At 42.4% G+C, this 13031-nt stretch overlaps 1 protein-coding gene across 4 annotated transcripts in view; it reads right to left on the bottom strand.

Moving 5' to 3' along the window:
• git2a (G protein-coupled receptor kinase interacting ArfGAP 2a) overlaps positions 1 to 12578 on the bottom strand; it is a 125241-nt gene extending 112663 nt beyond the window's left edge. The window contains exons 1-21 of one of the 4 annotated variants that reach the window (XM_072387976.1): positions 12151 to 12578; positions 9784 to 9917; positions 9352 to 9464; positions 9094 to 9199; positions 8919 to 9005; positions 8682 to 8812; positions 8479 to 8573; positions 8201 to 8246; positions 7685 to 7736; positions 7523 to 7595; positions 7301 to 7398; positions 7082 to 7193; positions 6852 to 6994; positions 6617 to 6766; positions 4630 to 4878; positions 3752 to 3841; positions 2290 to 2372; positions 1939 to 2130; positions 1583 to 1714; positions 1086 to 1149; positions 82 to 919 (exon numbers count right to left, since the gene is read on the bottom strand). In XM_072387976.1, the coding sequence (XP_072244077.1) occupies positions 707 to 919; positions 1086 to 1149; positions 1583 to 1714; positions 1939 to 2130; positions 2290 to 2372; positions 3752 to 3841; positions 4630 to 4878; positions 6617 to 6766; positions 6852 to 6994; positions 7082 to 7193; positions 7301 to 7398; positions 7523 to 7595; positions 7685 to 7736; positions 8201 to 8246; positions 8479 to 8573; positions 8682 to 8812; positions 8919 to 9005; positions 9094 to 9199; positions 9352 to 9464; positions 9784 to 9917; positions 12151 to 12202 (2415 nt within the window). In that variant the 5' untranslated portion in view covers positions 12203 to 12578 and the 3' untranslated portion in view covers positions 82 to 706. Of the gene's footprint in view, positions 1 to 81; positions 920 to 1085; positions 1150 to 1553; positions 1715 to 1938; positions 2131 to 2289; positions 2373 to 3751; positions 3842 to 4629; positions 4879 to 6616; positions 6767 to 6851; positions 6995 to 7081; positions 7194 to 7300; positions 7399 to 7522; positions 7596 to 7684; positions 7737 to 8200; positions 8247 to 8478; positions 8574 to 8681; positions 8813 to 8918; positions 9006 to 9093; positions 9200 to 9351; positions 9465 to 9783; positions 9918 to 12150 lie in introns of those variants that run through there. The other 3 variants (XM_072387978.1, XM_072387977.1, XM_072387979.1) reach the window with 3 other exon arrangements.
• Positions 12579 to 13031: the final 453 nt, after the last annotated feature.

Below are 13031 nucleotides of genomic sequence, written 5' to 3'. Positions count from 1 at the left end.
GTGAGGAATACAGCTTGGCCCCAGAACATGTCTTGCTTGCTTTTCATTGACTTGACACCTAATTGGCTGCAATAGGTGCACTGCAGACAGGGGTCAGACCATATAAATAGCTTTCAATGCTGGAAACATTTGCATCGCAGAGCTACAAAGTGAGCGTGAACAATAATTCCAACGTTTTAACGGACGCCAACTAGTCTATTTATTTACATTGTGTAATAAACGAGAGGAAGCTCTTTCAGCTACATGAGCGTTTGTAGAATGATATTCAGCCACAATAAATGAAAAATGTGTTTTCTTTAAAGCATCAATGTGTGGCTTCGGAGTGACAACATTAACATGATGCTGTACTATGCTCAGTTCTTTTTCTCAATGCAAGTTATGACCACTATGACAAAGGTACTTTGTAAGTACTTTTTAATAGAGTAGTCTACAAACCTGCCTGATCACAGAAAGTTTTCATTTTACTTCAAGAGAAATTGTGCTTTTACAATACCAGAATATGTCCAAGCAAGGTTTGTGACCTTCCACCGGATAGTCAAGACTTTGCTCAATCTCCCCTTTAAATATTGTCAAAATTATTTATAAATTAGGAGAAAAAAAACTAACGCATGCATACACCACAAATACAAAAAACAATGAAATCGTTGAAAATATATGTAAAAACAAAACTGAGATGCTGACGGCTTCGCAGCCCTGTAAGTGCAGTTTAGTTGGTATTCTCCTTTGTTGTGATGGTCACGAGCTGCTTGGCAGCCTTGGCAATGTCATAAGCACACTGGATGACCTGCTGGGTGACAAGCTGCATGTCCGGTCCTGGGCAGCGCTCTGCAGGCACGGCCTTCCGGCACTCGCTCTGAAGCCGGCACGCACTGGAGGTCAGCAAGCGCAGAGAGCCCCTCACGGTCTCCGAGCGTGGCTTCTGCAGAGGAACGTTTGAAACATCTCAATATCAACGGAAAGTGACTGTTTGATCAGAATGGTGCAGAGAGGAGCTCTTTATCTTTAGAATAACTCCGAAACTAACAGATAAACAAATAGTTGGCCAATTCTCTTCAAGTGAAATCAGCACAAGATTGTTTCCAAACCTTGGGGAAGAGGGCAGCCATTTCTGTTACAGCCACATGTATTCTTTCTGAGCAGGGTATGAAGCTGTGAGGAGAAGAGACAAAGTACAAAGTTTAGATTATATGGACACAAGAATCATAGCACAAATTATGATAAATAAATATTAAACAGGAACCATCACAAGCAGTAAAGAACCATTTAGTATTTTGAGCAAACCATGCATCATTGTCTTCAACTTCAAAACGTGCTACTTAACAAACCTTTCACAATTATGACTGAACAGTTCAAACGTTACATTGAAAAATCAAATACAATCTCAACTGAACAAGGTATGGCATGGATGTAACTTACCCATTCTAAAAAAAAAAAGCCAGTGCTTAAGGAGAAATCGATTAGTTTATGGAAAGGTTTAAAGTAAATATAAAAGCATGCAGCAGCACAGCTTGTGAGTAGGTGAGACTGAACAGGGAGAGGAAAATAAACTGTGCCTGGGAGGCAGGGACAGAGGCCAGAGTACCAGGAGGAGGGATCAGGGGACCGGAGGCTAAGCGGCTGAATGGGAGAGGGAGCCTTCTCAGCCCAGGGCACCAGAGTGCTGAAACATCCCAGGCTGTGCCTGAGCCGTCGCACACTTTCACGCTCACATGGTCTGCTTGTAGGAGTGAAGGATGGGGAAACCCAAAGGACATCATAAGAGCACAGCACAGTGGAAGTAGAATGAGGAAGAGTGAAGATGGCAAAAAAAAGAGGGAAATGACAGGACGTAAACCCAACTAATCGTAACAGATTAATGATCAACAAAAAAGGAACTTGAGTTTGAAATGAAAGCTAAAAATGTGAAACAGCAAAATCCTCTTCTCCTCAGAGTCTGACCTGTCATGTTTATTCTCCTGAGCAGCTCGCAAAAGCTCCTGAATATTCTTGGTGATTTGCTCGGTTTTGCGGATGACATCCTCAGTGCTGGGAAGAGCGGGGTCCGACTCCACCTCCAGATCTTCCAGCTCAGGTATGGAGCTGCCCTCTCCCATCCAGCCGCTGCTCCTCAGCCTCCCTCTCCTAGAGAACCTGCAGCGGGCAGATAAGAGCCAATCAAGTCTACTGCTTAAAAGCCTCATTTGAAATCCTTCCAGTGTACTTAAAAGATCCATATATATATATATATATATATATATTCAGGAGTCAGATTTTCTTTTTATTTCTTATTTAACATAAACCACCTCTTACCCCGAGTCATCCATCTCAGAGTCAATGAACGTGTTGTCATAGTCACTTTCCGGCATGCTGCTTTGCTTCTCTAACTTTGAAGCCTGGAGGGAAGAGTCACAAAACAACCAGTCACTTGCAAAACTCCCGTTTAGTGGATGACAAAAACCAGAAGCAGCTGAGGTGAAAACCCTATTTCAAGTCAAATGAATCAACACAAACACAAAGATATGCATTTCAAATGTACTCCTTTGCTGTCCAGGTGTAACAGTGTAGTGGATCATAGACAAGTAGAGGCAATGCAGGAGGCTGAATAAGACAAACCAGTAAAGCTGTGAAGCCAGAGAATATCATTTCAAGAATTCAGTGTAGGATTAGTATGCAACGTTCCATGTATTATGCAAAGTTCAGATCATTTGTTCGGTCACATCAGTATGACACGTTACTGAAACTGACCCGCTTCATTATGACCATAACCTGTAGACTACGTTCGTAAACCGAGACAAAATTTGGATTGGTGTACGAATACTTCTGAACGACTGAAGTGTGACAGTTCAAACAGTCAAACAAAAAGTCTTTTTAAATCAGCCACAAAATGACTTGAAACAACGTCAAAAGCTAAACCATAGACAGGCCAACCCCAAACCATTAATTCAGGATGCAGAGGCACGTGTCAGATAATATAAGTGATGCTAAATCTCACAAAGCATGAAATACAAAACCTTCACACTGGACTGGTCTCACTGCAGCATAGATTCAACATAAGACTCGTGGCTACATTTAAAAACAGGAAGCAGAGACAGATGAGCACACTAATGCCTCACACCCCAGCTGTGAACTTTCATACGCTGCCGATGTCTGTGCACGAGAATCTAAACCAAATTCTTGCATGCAGTAGAGACTGAAATGACGCACAGTGAAACTGAAGATCGGCTTTTAGATAAATCTTTGTTCTGCCTGTACAGATGGTGCATCTTTTAGCAAACTGCAAACCACTCAAGAATCACTAGTTTTTGACTTTTGTTGAGGTGAGAGCACGTCATCTGAAGCACACTTTGTAAAAGTTTCTGTTAGCCACGGGACAAAAATAACCTTACCTTTTATTAACCAAGTAAAAGAAGAAAAAAAAAACTTCCCTCAATGCACAATTTGTTTCCTTCATACCTGAAGTGGCTGTTCTATTGAACACCACAAACTCACTTTGGACCCCAAAACATTTACAACATCATCTGCTGCACTACTGTCTGAAGCACAGAAGAGGAATGATGGGCAGCTGCTCAGAGGTTTTGCCCGAACAAAACCACACCATTCCACGTGTTCGGCAGCACCATGACGATGATGCTGATGAGGGCGGTGCATTTGATGGTGAGGGCAGCCAGTGGCGGGGCAGCTCATGCAGCAGGGCAGAGAAAGAGTAGGAGAACACAAGAAGGTGGATTTGCTGTGCCCAACAAGATGCGGACCGAATGAGGGTGTACTTAACCTTTTGTGAACTGTCGTCCTTCGACCAAGACAGGGTGGATGGAAATGAGGGGAGGGATGAAGAGGTGGTCACAAAAGCCCCCCTTTCTGTCTAAAGACAGGGTTCAAATCATATTTGAAATTAATTACATTTATATACTGCCAAAAAGCTAAAAGGAGATGCAACGTTCTACAAGTCCCTTTAAGCCAGTTTTTGCTTAATCCGATGAAGTTTATTAGAAAAGGAGTGGATGGAAAATGTATCAGTGCGATAAACAATAAACATAGAACTCAGGACATTAAAAAATTTGATTTTTTTTTTTTTGAAGGGTGATCTTAGAGAGAAAGCCACATTCTATATATACACAAGTTTCTATTCACAGGAAATCTTCCTGCATATATTTCCTGAGCTCGATGCCGTTCAAAGAGAAAAGTACCAGAAAAAAAAAAAAATCATTTTTTAGGCTCGGACAGAAAAAGAAAAAACAGATGAGGTGCGAGTGAGTGTGTCATGCATTAAAAAACACAGAGTATTTGTATGGTAGTTTTAATGCTTCATCAACATAAAAACACAGTACAAACCCTCAAAGATGATCATCATAACAGCGTCTTTTTGCTTCCACAACTACTTTTTGTTGAACAAATAAGCGGCACTCCCATATATACAACAGAAACATGCAGATAATGTGTCAGTGCAAATCGATGCAATGAAATGCATTGAGGCTTTCTAATGATTGCTTTCGATGCGGCAAAAAAAAAAAGAAAAAAAAAAGTACCCAGTGTCAAATGATTAAAGCAGAAGAACAAAACAATAAAAGAGGGAAATTTTGCAAATAGGGTGAAGACACAAGGCAGTGAAAAGGAAACTGCAAAGGAGAGCAGGGAACAGGTCTTACTTACATGAGGTGGGAAGGGTTGCAGGGTGGGGATACCCTCCTCTGGGTAGGGAGTTTCCCCTTTGGGGAGATAGGGCTTCAGGCCTGAGCCAGTCTCATACATAGACATGGGCCGACTGGCCCGCGCAGACTGCCGGCGTTTCAGGGCTGAGGGACTGGAGGGGTCAGGGTAGTCTGTACCGCTGGGGGTCTGATACATATTGGTTGTGACCTGCCGCCTGAGAGAGGTGTTCTCGCTTTGAAGGGATTGCAGCTGGAAGAGACGGTCAGCAATACACTAAGAGGTGCTCTCAGCAAAGCAAGCTTTGTTCCCTGTCCTGCTCCAGTCTTTTAGTAAACTGTCACCACAAACAGTTACATGACACTTTGATAGCGAGCATGAAAAAGTCACTTAACTCTGCCAAGTTTTGGTTTGGGCAGGAATAAAACACATCTGTTGATAGAAAAACATTTAAAAACCTTTTCTTTTCTCTCATGTTCACCAATACACGAAACCTGAAGCTGCTTCAATGACAAAACTGGGAGCTGCGCTTACTTTCCACAGCGATATTCTTATACGTCAACCTTTGGAACGGCCGCAGATTCAGTTCTATTGATAACCACATCCAGCAGTTACAGGCTGGAGTAAGGACAAATTCCTGCCTCAAAATTTTTTTTTTTTTTTTTGGGGGGGGGGTTCTTCTGGTCTAAAAATGCAGTGCAAGTGATAAGCAAGCAGAAGGTTGCTGCGTAAAGATGTAGCTAAAGTACAGACAGATTGATGCAAGAATTGGGAAAAGAGCAAACAACTCACCTTAAATAATGCAACTAGTTGCATTGAGTACAGAGAGAAGTTTCATAGAGGAGGAAATGCAGTAGGATTTAGTTTACAACCTCTATGTTAGATAAAACCTCTGAATGCAGGCTAAGTTTATGTATTTAGGAGACGCTTTTATCCAAAGTGACTTACACTGGTAGACAGGTCTTGCCTAAGGACCCCTACTGGAGGTAGTACCTTTCATGCAGGGGATCTGAACCCAGGTCACCCACATGAAAGGTGGCAATCTTACCACTACACTATCCACTCTTTGTGTGCTACTGGCTGATACAGGGCAATGATAGCACAACAAATGAATTACAACTATTTTTATCCTTGTCTAAACATCCAAATGTATGCAAGTTTAACCTTAAAGACCATAAAGCTGTATCAGTTCTAACATGTGCAGAAAGTATCTGGCCAAAAAACGATCATGTTTCTACTCTAGTTTGAGATTAGCGGGATACAGACTGTTAAATTGAGGCTGCATGCTGTCATGGTGACTCTCAGACCTAACGAGCAGGACCTTTAGTGTAACAGACTGAGGTAGCCCGGGTTTGTTTGAGGAATGTCTTTCTGTGAAACAAATGACCACATGGAAAATGTGTTGTTTTTTTTAAAAAAAAAGAAACAAAATAAATACACAATGACTAAAGAAAAAGAACAGCAGGAAATCATCCAAAAACATCATCCTATGCAATCAGAAAAAATAATAATAATAATAAAATAAAAACAAAACAGTAGATGTGATGAAGCAAGACACACATAAAATTCCAGTTAGTCACTATGTATTATGAAGAATTAAAATCCAGTCAAATCGTATCATGCTTCTCTGAGAACATGCTTGTTAGTAACATTAGATGGCCTAACTCTACGTGCTACAAGAGGTGACTAAACTCTTTGTTAAATGGAGCAAGGGTGCATTTCCTCTTCTAAAAAACAGCAAACAAACAAAAAGAGACCAACACATCGACATCTCCAGTTTCGATTCGAGCTCTGAGATTGAACATGCTGGCCAATACAGAGGGTGGACCATTCCCGCTCGGTTGGATCAGCTCACTTCGCAGCCCACAGGCTGGGCCTTTACATCAGCAAGTGGGCAGGAGAAGTGCTCTGCTGCTGAGGGACTGCACCCCCCTCCCCTCCCAGTCCGGCCCCGGTGTTAGTGATCATGTTGGTGGAGCGAGGTGGATACCTTTTTCTGCATTATTCTCAGTTCATCACTCAGGTTACTGTTGGCTTTCATGAGCTGCTGGATCTTGGCTTCAGAGGCAGAGAGTGCGTTCTTCACCTCAATGTATTCTTGCATAGTTATAGGGCCATCGGACAGGTCAGAGTCCAGGCTCTGTCGGAGAGAGGAGTTAAAAACAAGAGGCACCGACAGAGCCAGCCAGTCAGAGTTTTAGTTCGTAAAGCTAATGGTAAAATACCTTGGTTCTATCTTTTTTGCTCGAGGACAGCTCTTGATCTGTGTCTTCATCAGAGGCTACGCTGTCATAGTCGGGCTGGTCATTGTCCTGGCTGTCACTACCATGTCTGCCAGCCAGGTTCTTCAGGATGAGGTCAACATTGTCTAAAACGAAGGACCATAAAGAGGAATGGGTATCCGTGCTATCAGTGCCAGTAAGATTTTGGAGTAAAGTAACAGTAAGACACCAACCTTTGGGACTGGCGAGTGAATTCCCTTGTTGTCTGCGTTTCGCATCACTTAATATGTCGATCACTAAAGTTGCAAATTCATGTGCATTAAATCTTGCAAGCTTCTGTCGACCCTAAATAGGAAAACAAATCACGTCAGCGGCAGCCTGTTTATCTTTAAAGCAAATGCAAGTGCAGAGGGAAACGCTGCCTGCAGGGGGCTTTTGCACAGCTGACTTGCCTGGTTTCTTGTTGATGAATACTCAGGATTCACAGGAAGGAAAGGAACCACAGTCGTCTCGGTCACTAGGGTGCTGTGATTCTGTGTGGCCAACCACACTGCAAATAATGAGATAAAAAATGACATCAGCTGCGTTCAAACATGCCGTAACTAAAGGAAAGGTTTTAAAAGAGTCACAGTGACGACATGCCACTAAAAGAACAAAACCACTTTTTATTTTACCTGCATCGGTCTCTCGTCTGTCCACTTCATCGTACACATCCATGGCCAGCTCCTCAAACAAATGATTGCTGAGCTGCATGAGGATGAGGATGAGGATGCCACACTTAAGACTTGAATAAGGAGGGAAATAAGGAAAACTCCAAACTCAAACTGACTACTTACAGACTGCAGTTTCCTCTTTGCTGCTTTGGCAAGTTCAGATAAGTCAAGACCACTGCAAGCAGAAAATAACTTTCAGGAACATGCGCTGAGGAGCTTTTAGTTTTACAACCTAATGCACATTTCTCCTGCTCTATACTTACATGTTTCTGATCCATCAAAAGACAGCAAGTAAAAAAAAAAAAAGAGATCAAATGTATCAATTTGACTGAAAGACCACAATCTCTGCTCTACATTTTCTGACCCTCAGCTTCCTTGGAATTAGCTGATAGTTGCAATCATTTGGCAAAACAATTCAGTTATGAGCTGCAATTACAGAGGTCGCGGGTACGTCAGCTACTCCTCTGCCCTGTTTCCTCTCATGCAGACATTGCAGAGAGCGAGTCAGTGCAAGCCTCAGAGCAAAACTGCAACCATGAATAACTGCCTCACTGCACTCTGTTGGCTCACATCAACTTAAACCAGAGACAAGTCCCTTCAGATGGAGCATTTTAACCTCAACAGCTTCTGCTTTCTTACCTGTCAGCCATCTGCGGAACAATGAAGTGCTGGCCATTTTTATGATCTGAAAGGGAACAACATGAAAGTTCAGGAATCATAAGTAGAATTCATGGGGGAGCCATCTACCAAGCAAGATTTAATACTAGATAAGCAGCATTCACAAACCATCACCAGGTTTCAGACAACTTGCTGATCACAGAAAGTGTGTACCAACATTTTTGCCCAATTTAATGAAAACACACAAAATTCCACACTCTCTTACCCACAGCCAATCACAGATCCTTCTCACTGCTCACCTGGTTTTCTCCCACTCAAGTAAAACGACAGTCGATCAGTGAGTTCATACTGAATCTCCACGAGCCGATCTGCCAGATCATGCTGGCCAGCTTCTCTGAAAACGCACAATCACAACGCGGTTTAACACTCCAAACTGTAAAATGATAGGAAAAAAAGATGTTTTGTGTTGGAAAAGGAAAAAAAAATGAGTAAGGAGGCTTACTTTGCATAGTCAATGGGAGTTTTTCCATTGCTGTCTGGAGCTCCAGGGTCTGCCCCATAAACAGTTAAAAGCTCAGCCTGAGATACTTGTCCTGCCTTTGCAGCTACATGCAAGGGAGTGTTTCCCTTTTCCTGGAGGAGACATTGATGAACACAGAAAAACCACCATGAGCTAAAGCCAGAAGCAAAAAAAAAGAAGAAATTCTGGGGTTTTCAAATACAGAGAGTCAAGTCTTACCGGATGAAAGAAATTTGCTTGCGCTCCCAGGGAAAGCAACCGCAAGCAAGTCTCGAGGTTACCGGTGCGTACGCTCGAGTGAAGTTGCTGAAAAATAAATATATCAATAACTTGTTAAAGCAGGACAAAGATTGGCATGAAAGCACGTTTCAGGTTTCGCGTAAACACTCCTCACCTTGCTCAAATCCTTCGCTGTGGAGCTGTCATCCTCCCGGCAAGGCATGCGATGGACAAAGGCCAGCATTTGATATTTGGCTCTAATAAACTGTGACTTGTTCGGGCTGTTGGAAACATCAAAAACAAAATAGGAAAGAGGCCATGAACGAGCAAGTGGCACGAATCAATGCTCGGACTTCCGCGAGCTTTTATTAAATCCTTAAAATAAAGGAAACATCTGACACCAAAGGAAACCCTTTTGGAACTGAAGACTCACTGAAGTTTGTCCTGAGGGTTGGCTTTGCGTTTTCCACTCATCACAGATGCGGGGTCCAAAAGGGAGTGCTCCCATATTGAATTTGCGCCATTGCTGTATAATGTCTGAACCATCTGGGTGAAATAACAAAAAATAAATCCTTTAAGCTGCAGAATGCAGTCTGACATCAACAGGGCGCAGGGTCAGTCCCTTTCATGAAAAACACTTAATCAATACATGTCAGAGAGATCTTTTACGCTGCTGTAATAAACATGGATCTTTCACAAAAATCCAGGCCTACTCAATCAAAATCTGCATACAGATACATGCGATAGAGGTCTGCATGTCAGCACAGAGAGTTTAGCCTTTCAGAAAGATAAATTACAGAAACGTTCCACAGAAGAGAAGAGGTGTAGTAAAGCTGTGCATAAGTATACATTATTTCTCATTAACCTGTAGCTGCGTAGGAGGCCACGGCGTGTGTGTCAGGTGACGGACTTGGGAGCTGTGTCTGCCCAGACTTCGGTGCACGCTGCAGCACTCGTCACAAATCAGCACGCCCCTGTTAACCGAGGCCCAGCGAGGTTCTGAGAGGGAAGAGGAAGCCACCACGAAAACATCAGGACCAAGAAAGAATAAGTAGAATATCCCCCGGCTCTCACACATTTGATTAGCTTTGGCTTTACCTGTTAATAGTCTAAGATGAGGCACTTCAAAATCCCAAGTGTCTTTTTTTTATTATTTTTTATTCGAATCCCTGAAATGTTTAAACATCGTGTTTTTCTCAACGCCACACTCCAATAATCCCCTGTTCATGCTGCTGTAAACTACTCGATACAGGAAAGCGCTTACAGTTCAACACTGGTGATGGTTCAAAATGTAGCTACTGTCCACAAACCTAAGAAAACATCTCGGATAGCGAGAACGTTGTGCTTGAAACTTCAAAACTCCCATGATTCATTATTCAGCCTTTTCTAAAGACAGTCGAGGAGGCTGTCAGAAACCTTCGGATACTAATCAAAGTGCCTCAGAGCCTTTCTGACTGCAGATTGAGCAGATGAAGCCATGCACCGAGTAAAAAGGAAGTGAGAATTAGCACTTGTAAGTGGAAGCACCTCTTGAAAGAGCAGCTTCCTCTTTCAAAACAGACACATGTTAGAGCTGCACATTCAGGTAATGCATGGTGTTAGAGATACCCACCGCGCTTAGCTGCATGTTACAGTATACTGAGACTAAAATAAATGTGTGTACTTAACCTTGACCCATTTAGCACAGTTCACCTACTACAGATGTCACAAAGTTGTGCCGTCTTCTGTCGGCGGAGACACTCTTCCTGACACTGAACACCAAAAGCACTGTAAACTCAAACGACCCTCATGCAGCCAGTAAACTGTTAAGCAGATTGGGTGTCCAGCACCGTGACAGGATGGACACGGAAGACTGTACATGCCGAAACAACAGCTGAGGTGCAGAAGCAACAGCTGCAGGCGGGGGGGTACTGGTCAGATTCTGTCTCCTCGTCCCCAGTTTTCAGGAATCTCCGCCTAATAGCTCTCCAGTAAGACCTGCTGACATGTCTCTTTTAGGCTTTCTTCAACAAGTGTTGCAAAACTTAATGCCACATCTTGAAACTCTAAAAATACTGCCGCCGTGCAACTGGTACCGGCCATATGGCGGGGCGAGCCGGGCCAGCTGCCGTGGAGACCTCTGGGTTAACTAATCTGAATGACATGACAGAGGAGGTCCTGAATACTTTGCATACTTGTTGCTTTTCTTGATTACTAATCGAGCAACGGGCAAAGAAAGGGACATTTCAACGTGGATGAACAATTCCTTGAGAAAACAAAACAAAACAAAGAAATTACGCATGTTATTTTCCTACAGTATATCAGGGAGGCTCAACATAAGGGCGCCACAACAGAACAAAATTCTTCTGCATTGAGAGTATGCGGTCAATTCTCTCAGCATCCTGTTTTGCTTCCTGTGCCTGCTGAAAATAACGTTGCGTCCTTTCGTTATACTGTAAATGGGGAAACTTCAAAGTATCCCCGAACACAATGCAACAATTTTTTTTTTTTCAGCTCTCACTTTTGATTGTAAAAGCTAAATCAACAGTTATCTCATGCCCGAAATCAGTTTCGATTAAACAGAAGATGCTGCCATTTGTCTGATGTCGTTCAGTGGAGACAGATTTAAGTTGAAACATCTGTGGAAATTAATCTGCAGCCAACCACTATAAAAAACGCACTGTTAGTTCAATCTGACAAAGAACTAGGGTTTACATATATATATATATATATATATGAGTGTGTGTGTGTGTGTGTGTGTGTGTTCTCATAAACTTTAGAGAAAGATGGCCTAGGCCTAAAGAACTCAACGGTGTGGTCATCCTAAATCTACCTCAGAAATGACAGAGAGAGCTTATATGATAGTTTACAATAAAACTTTGAAACAGATCCTTGCATTTCAAATTAGAATAGAAGACAAAACAACTGAGCTGTAATGACACTGAGGATGACAATCATAACAATAATAATAATAATGGCTCAAATCATTAGTCATTGCCTGTTTTTTTTTTTTTTGCATGTAATTATTTTTTTTTTTTTTGTAAACCAAAAAGAAGCACAGTAACGAAAAGCTGCTTCCGAAGACGTTACTCAACAACTCTTGCATCAACTTGCCCTGACAAAGCCACAGTCGGCTGTATGCATCAACTACTTTGCTCTAGGTGGCACTTTTAATCTGACTTAATCCAGTTTTGTCGATTAAAGGACCAAATGTCATCAGATAAATAAACCCCACAATCTTAGATGTTCTTACCTGGGACAGTGCAATCTGCACAGACGTCGGTGTTTCGCAGGCGTTTAGACATCCTTTACCCGGGTGGAAATGCCTTTCAAAAGATGTTGAGTATTATGTCCGTAATGCTAACCATTGATTATACTGAGGAGACGCCTTCCGCGTTAGCTAGACATAGCTAATTAAAATACAAGAAACAAACACTGACCTACTACGTTACTTCGAGCGGCTGTTGCTAGCCTTTGCGTTTTGGCTAGCAGTTGTGTCACAAACATGACAACATTATCTTTCAGGATTCAAAACAAACTGGTTGCCTGCGAGATAGCTGACAAGGCACCCACCTGCCTTGCTAACCAGGCTATGCCATTTGTTAGTGTACTCTTCGGTCTCTGAGACAGCAGAGTATTCCCAGCAGCAGCTGCTACTATGGCCCATTGAGACTAGCTTTCTATGCCCGCAGGACAGACTGTTAGGTAATGAACCGCGAAAAACAATAAAAAACAACGTCTCCTTTTAAGATGCGATGAATACGTGATTGAGTCACAATCACGAAGACGACTTGTACAGCTTTTTAAAATGGGAAAATGTATATATAGCACAACGTGGTTGCCTTAGTTTGTCACGAGCATAGCTAGATAAGAACCTGACAACTCTGAGTGAGGGTTTAAAATGAACCAACTCAGTATAGATGCACATGAGGTGAGTTTGATCTGTGCACCTCATGACACGGTGCAGCAGGGATCAGCTTCACAACGATTAATTCAATTACCATGTGGTAAAACATCTAAGAAAACACATATTTTAAGACCCATTCCTGCACTGTTGAATAAAAACAATTGTCAAACAACAAGCTAGTTATATTGGTTACATGGTTTGCCCTGATGAACAGGCCCAGTAATGAG

Source organism: Leuresthes tenuis, unplaced genomic scaffold (genome assembly GCF_036924035.1).
Source record: "Leuresthes tenuis unplaced genomic scaffold, fLeuTen1.0.hap1 SCAF_6, whole genome shotgun sequence".
Taxonomy (NCBI): Eukaryota; Metazoa; Chordata; class Actinopteri; order Atheriniformes; family Atherinopsidae; genus Leuresthes; species Leuresthes tenuis.
Note: the sequence above shows the minus strand (reverse complement) of the source record. Positions and strands in the feature narration are given on the sequence as shown.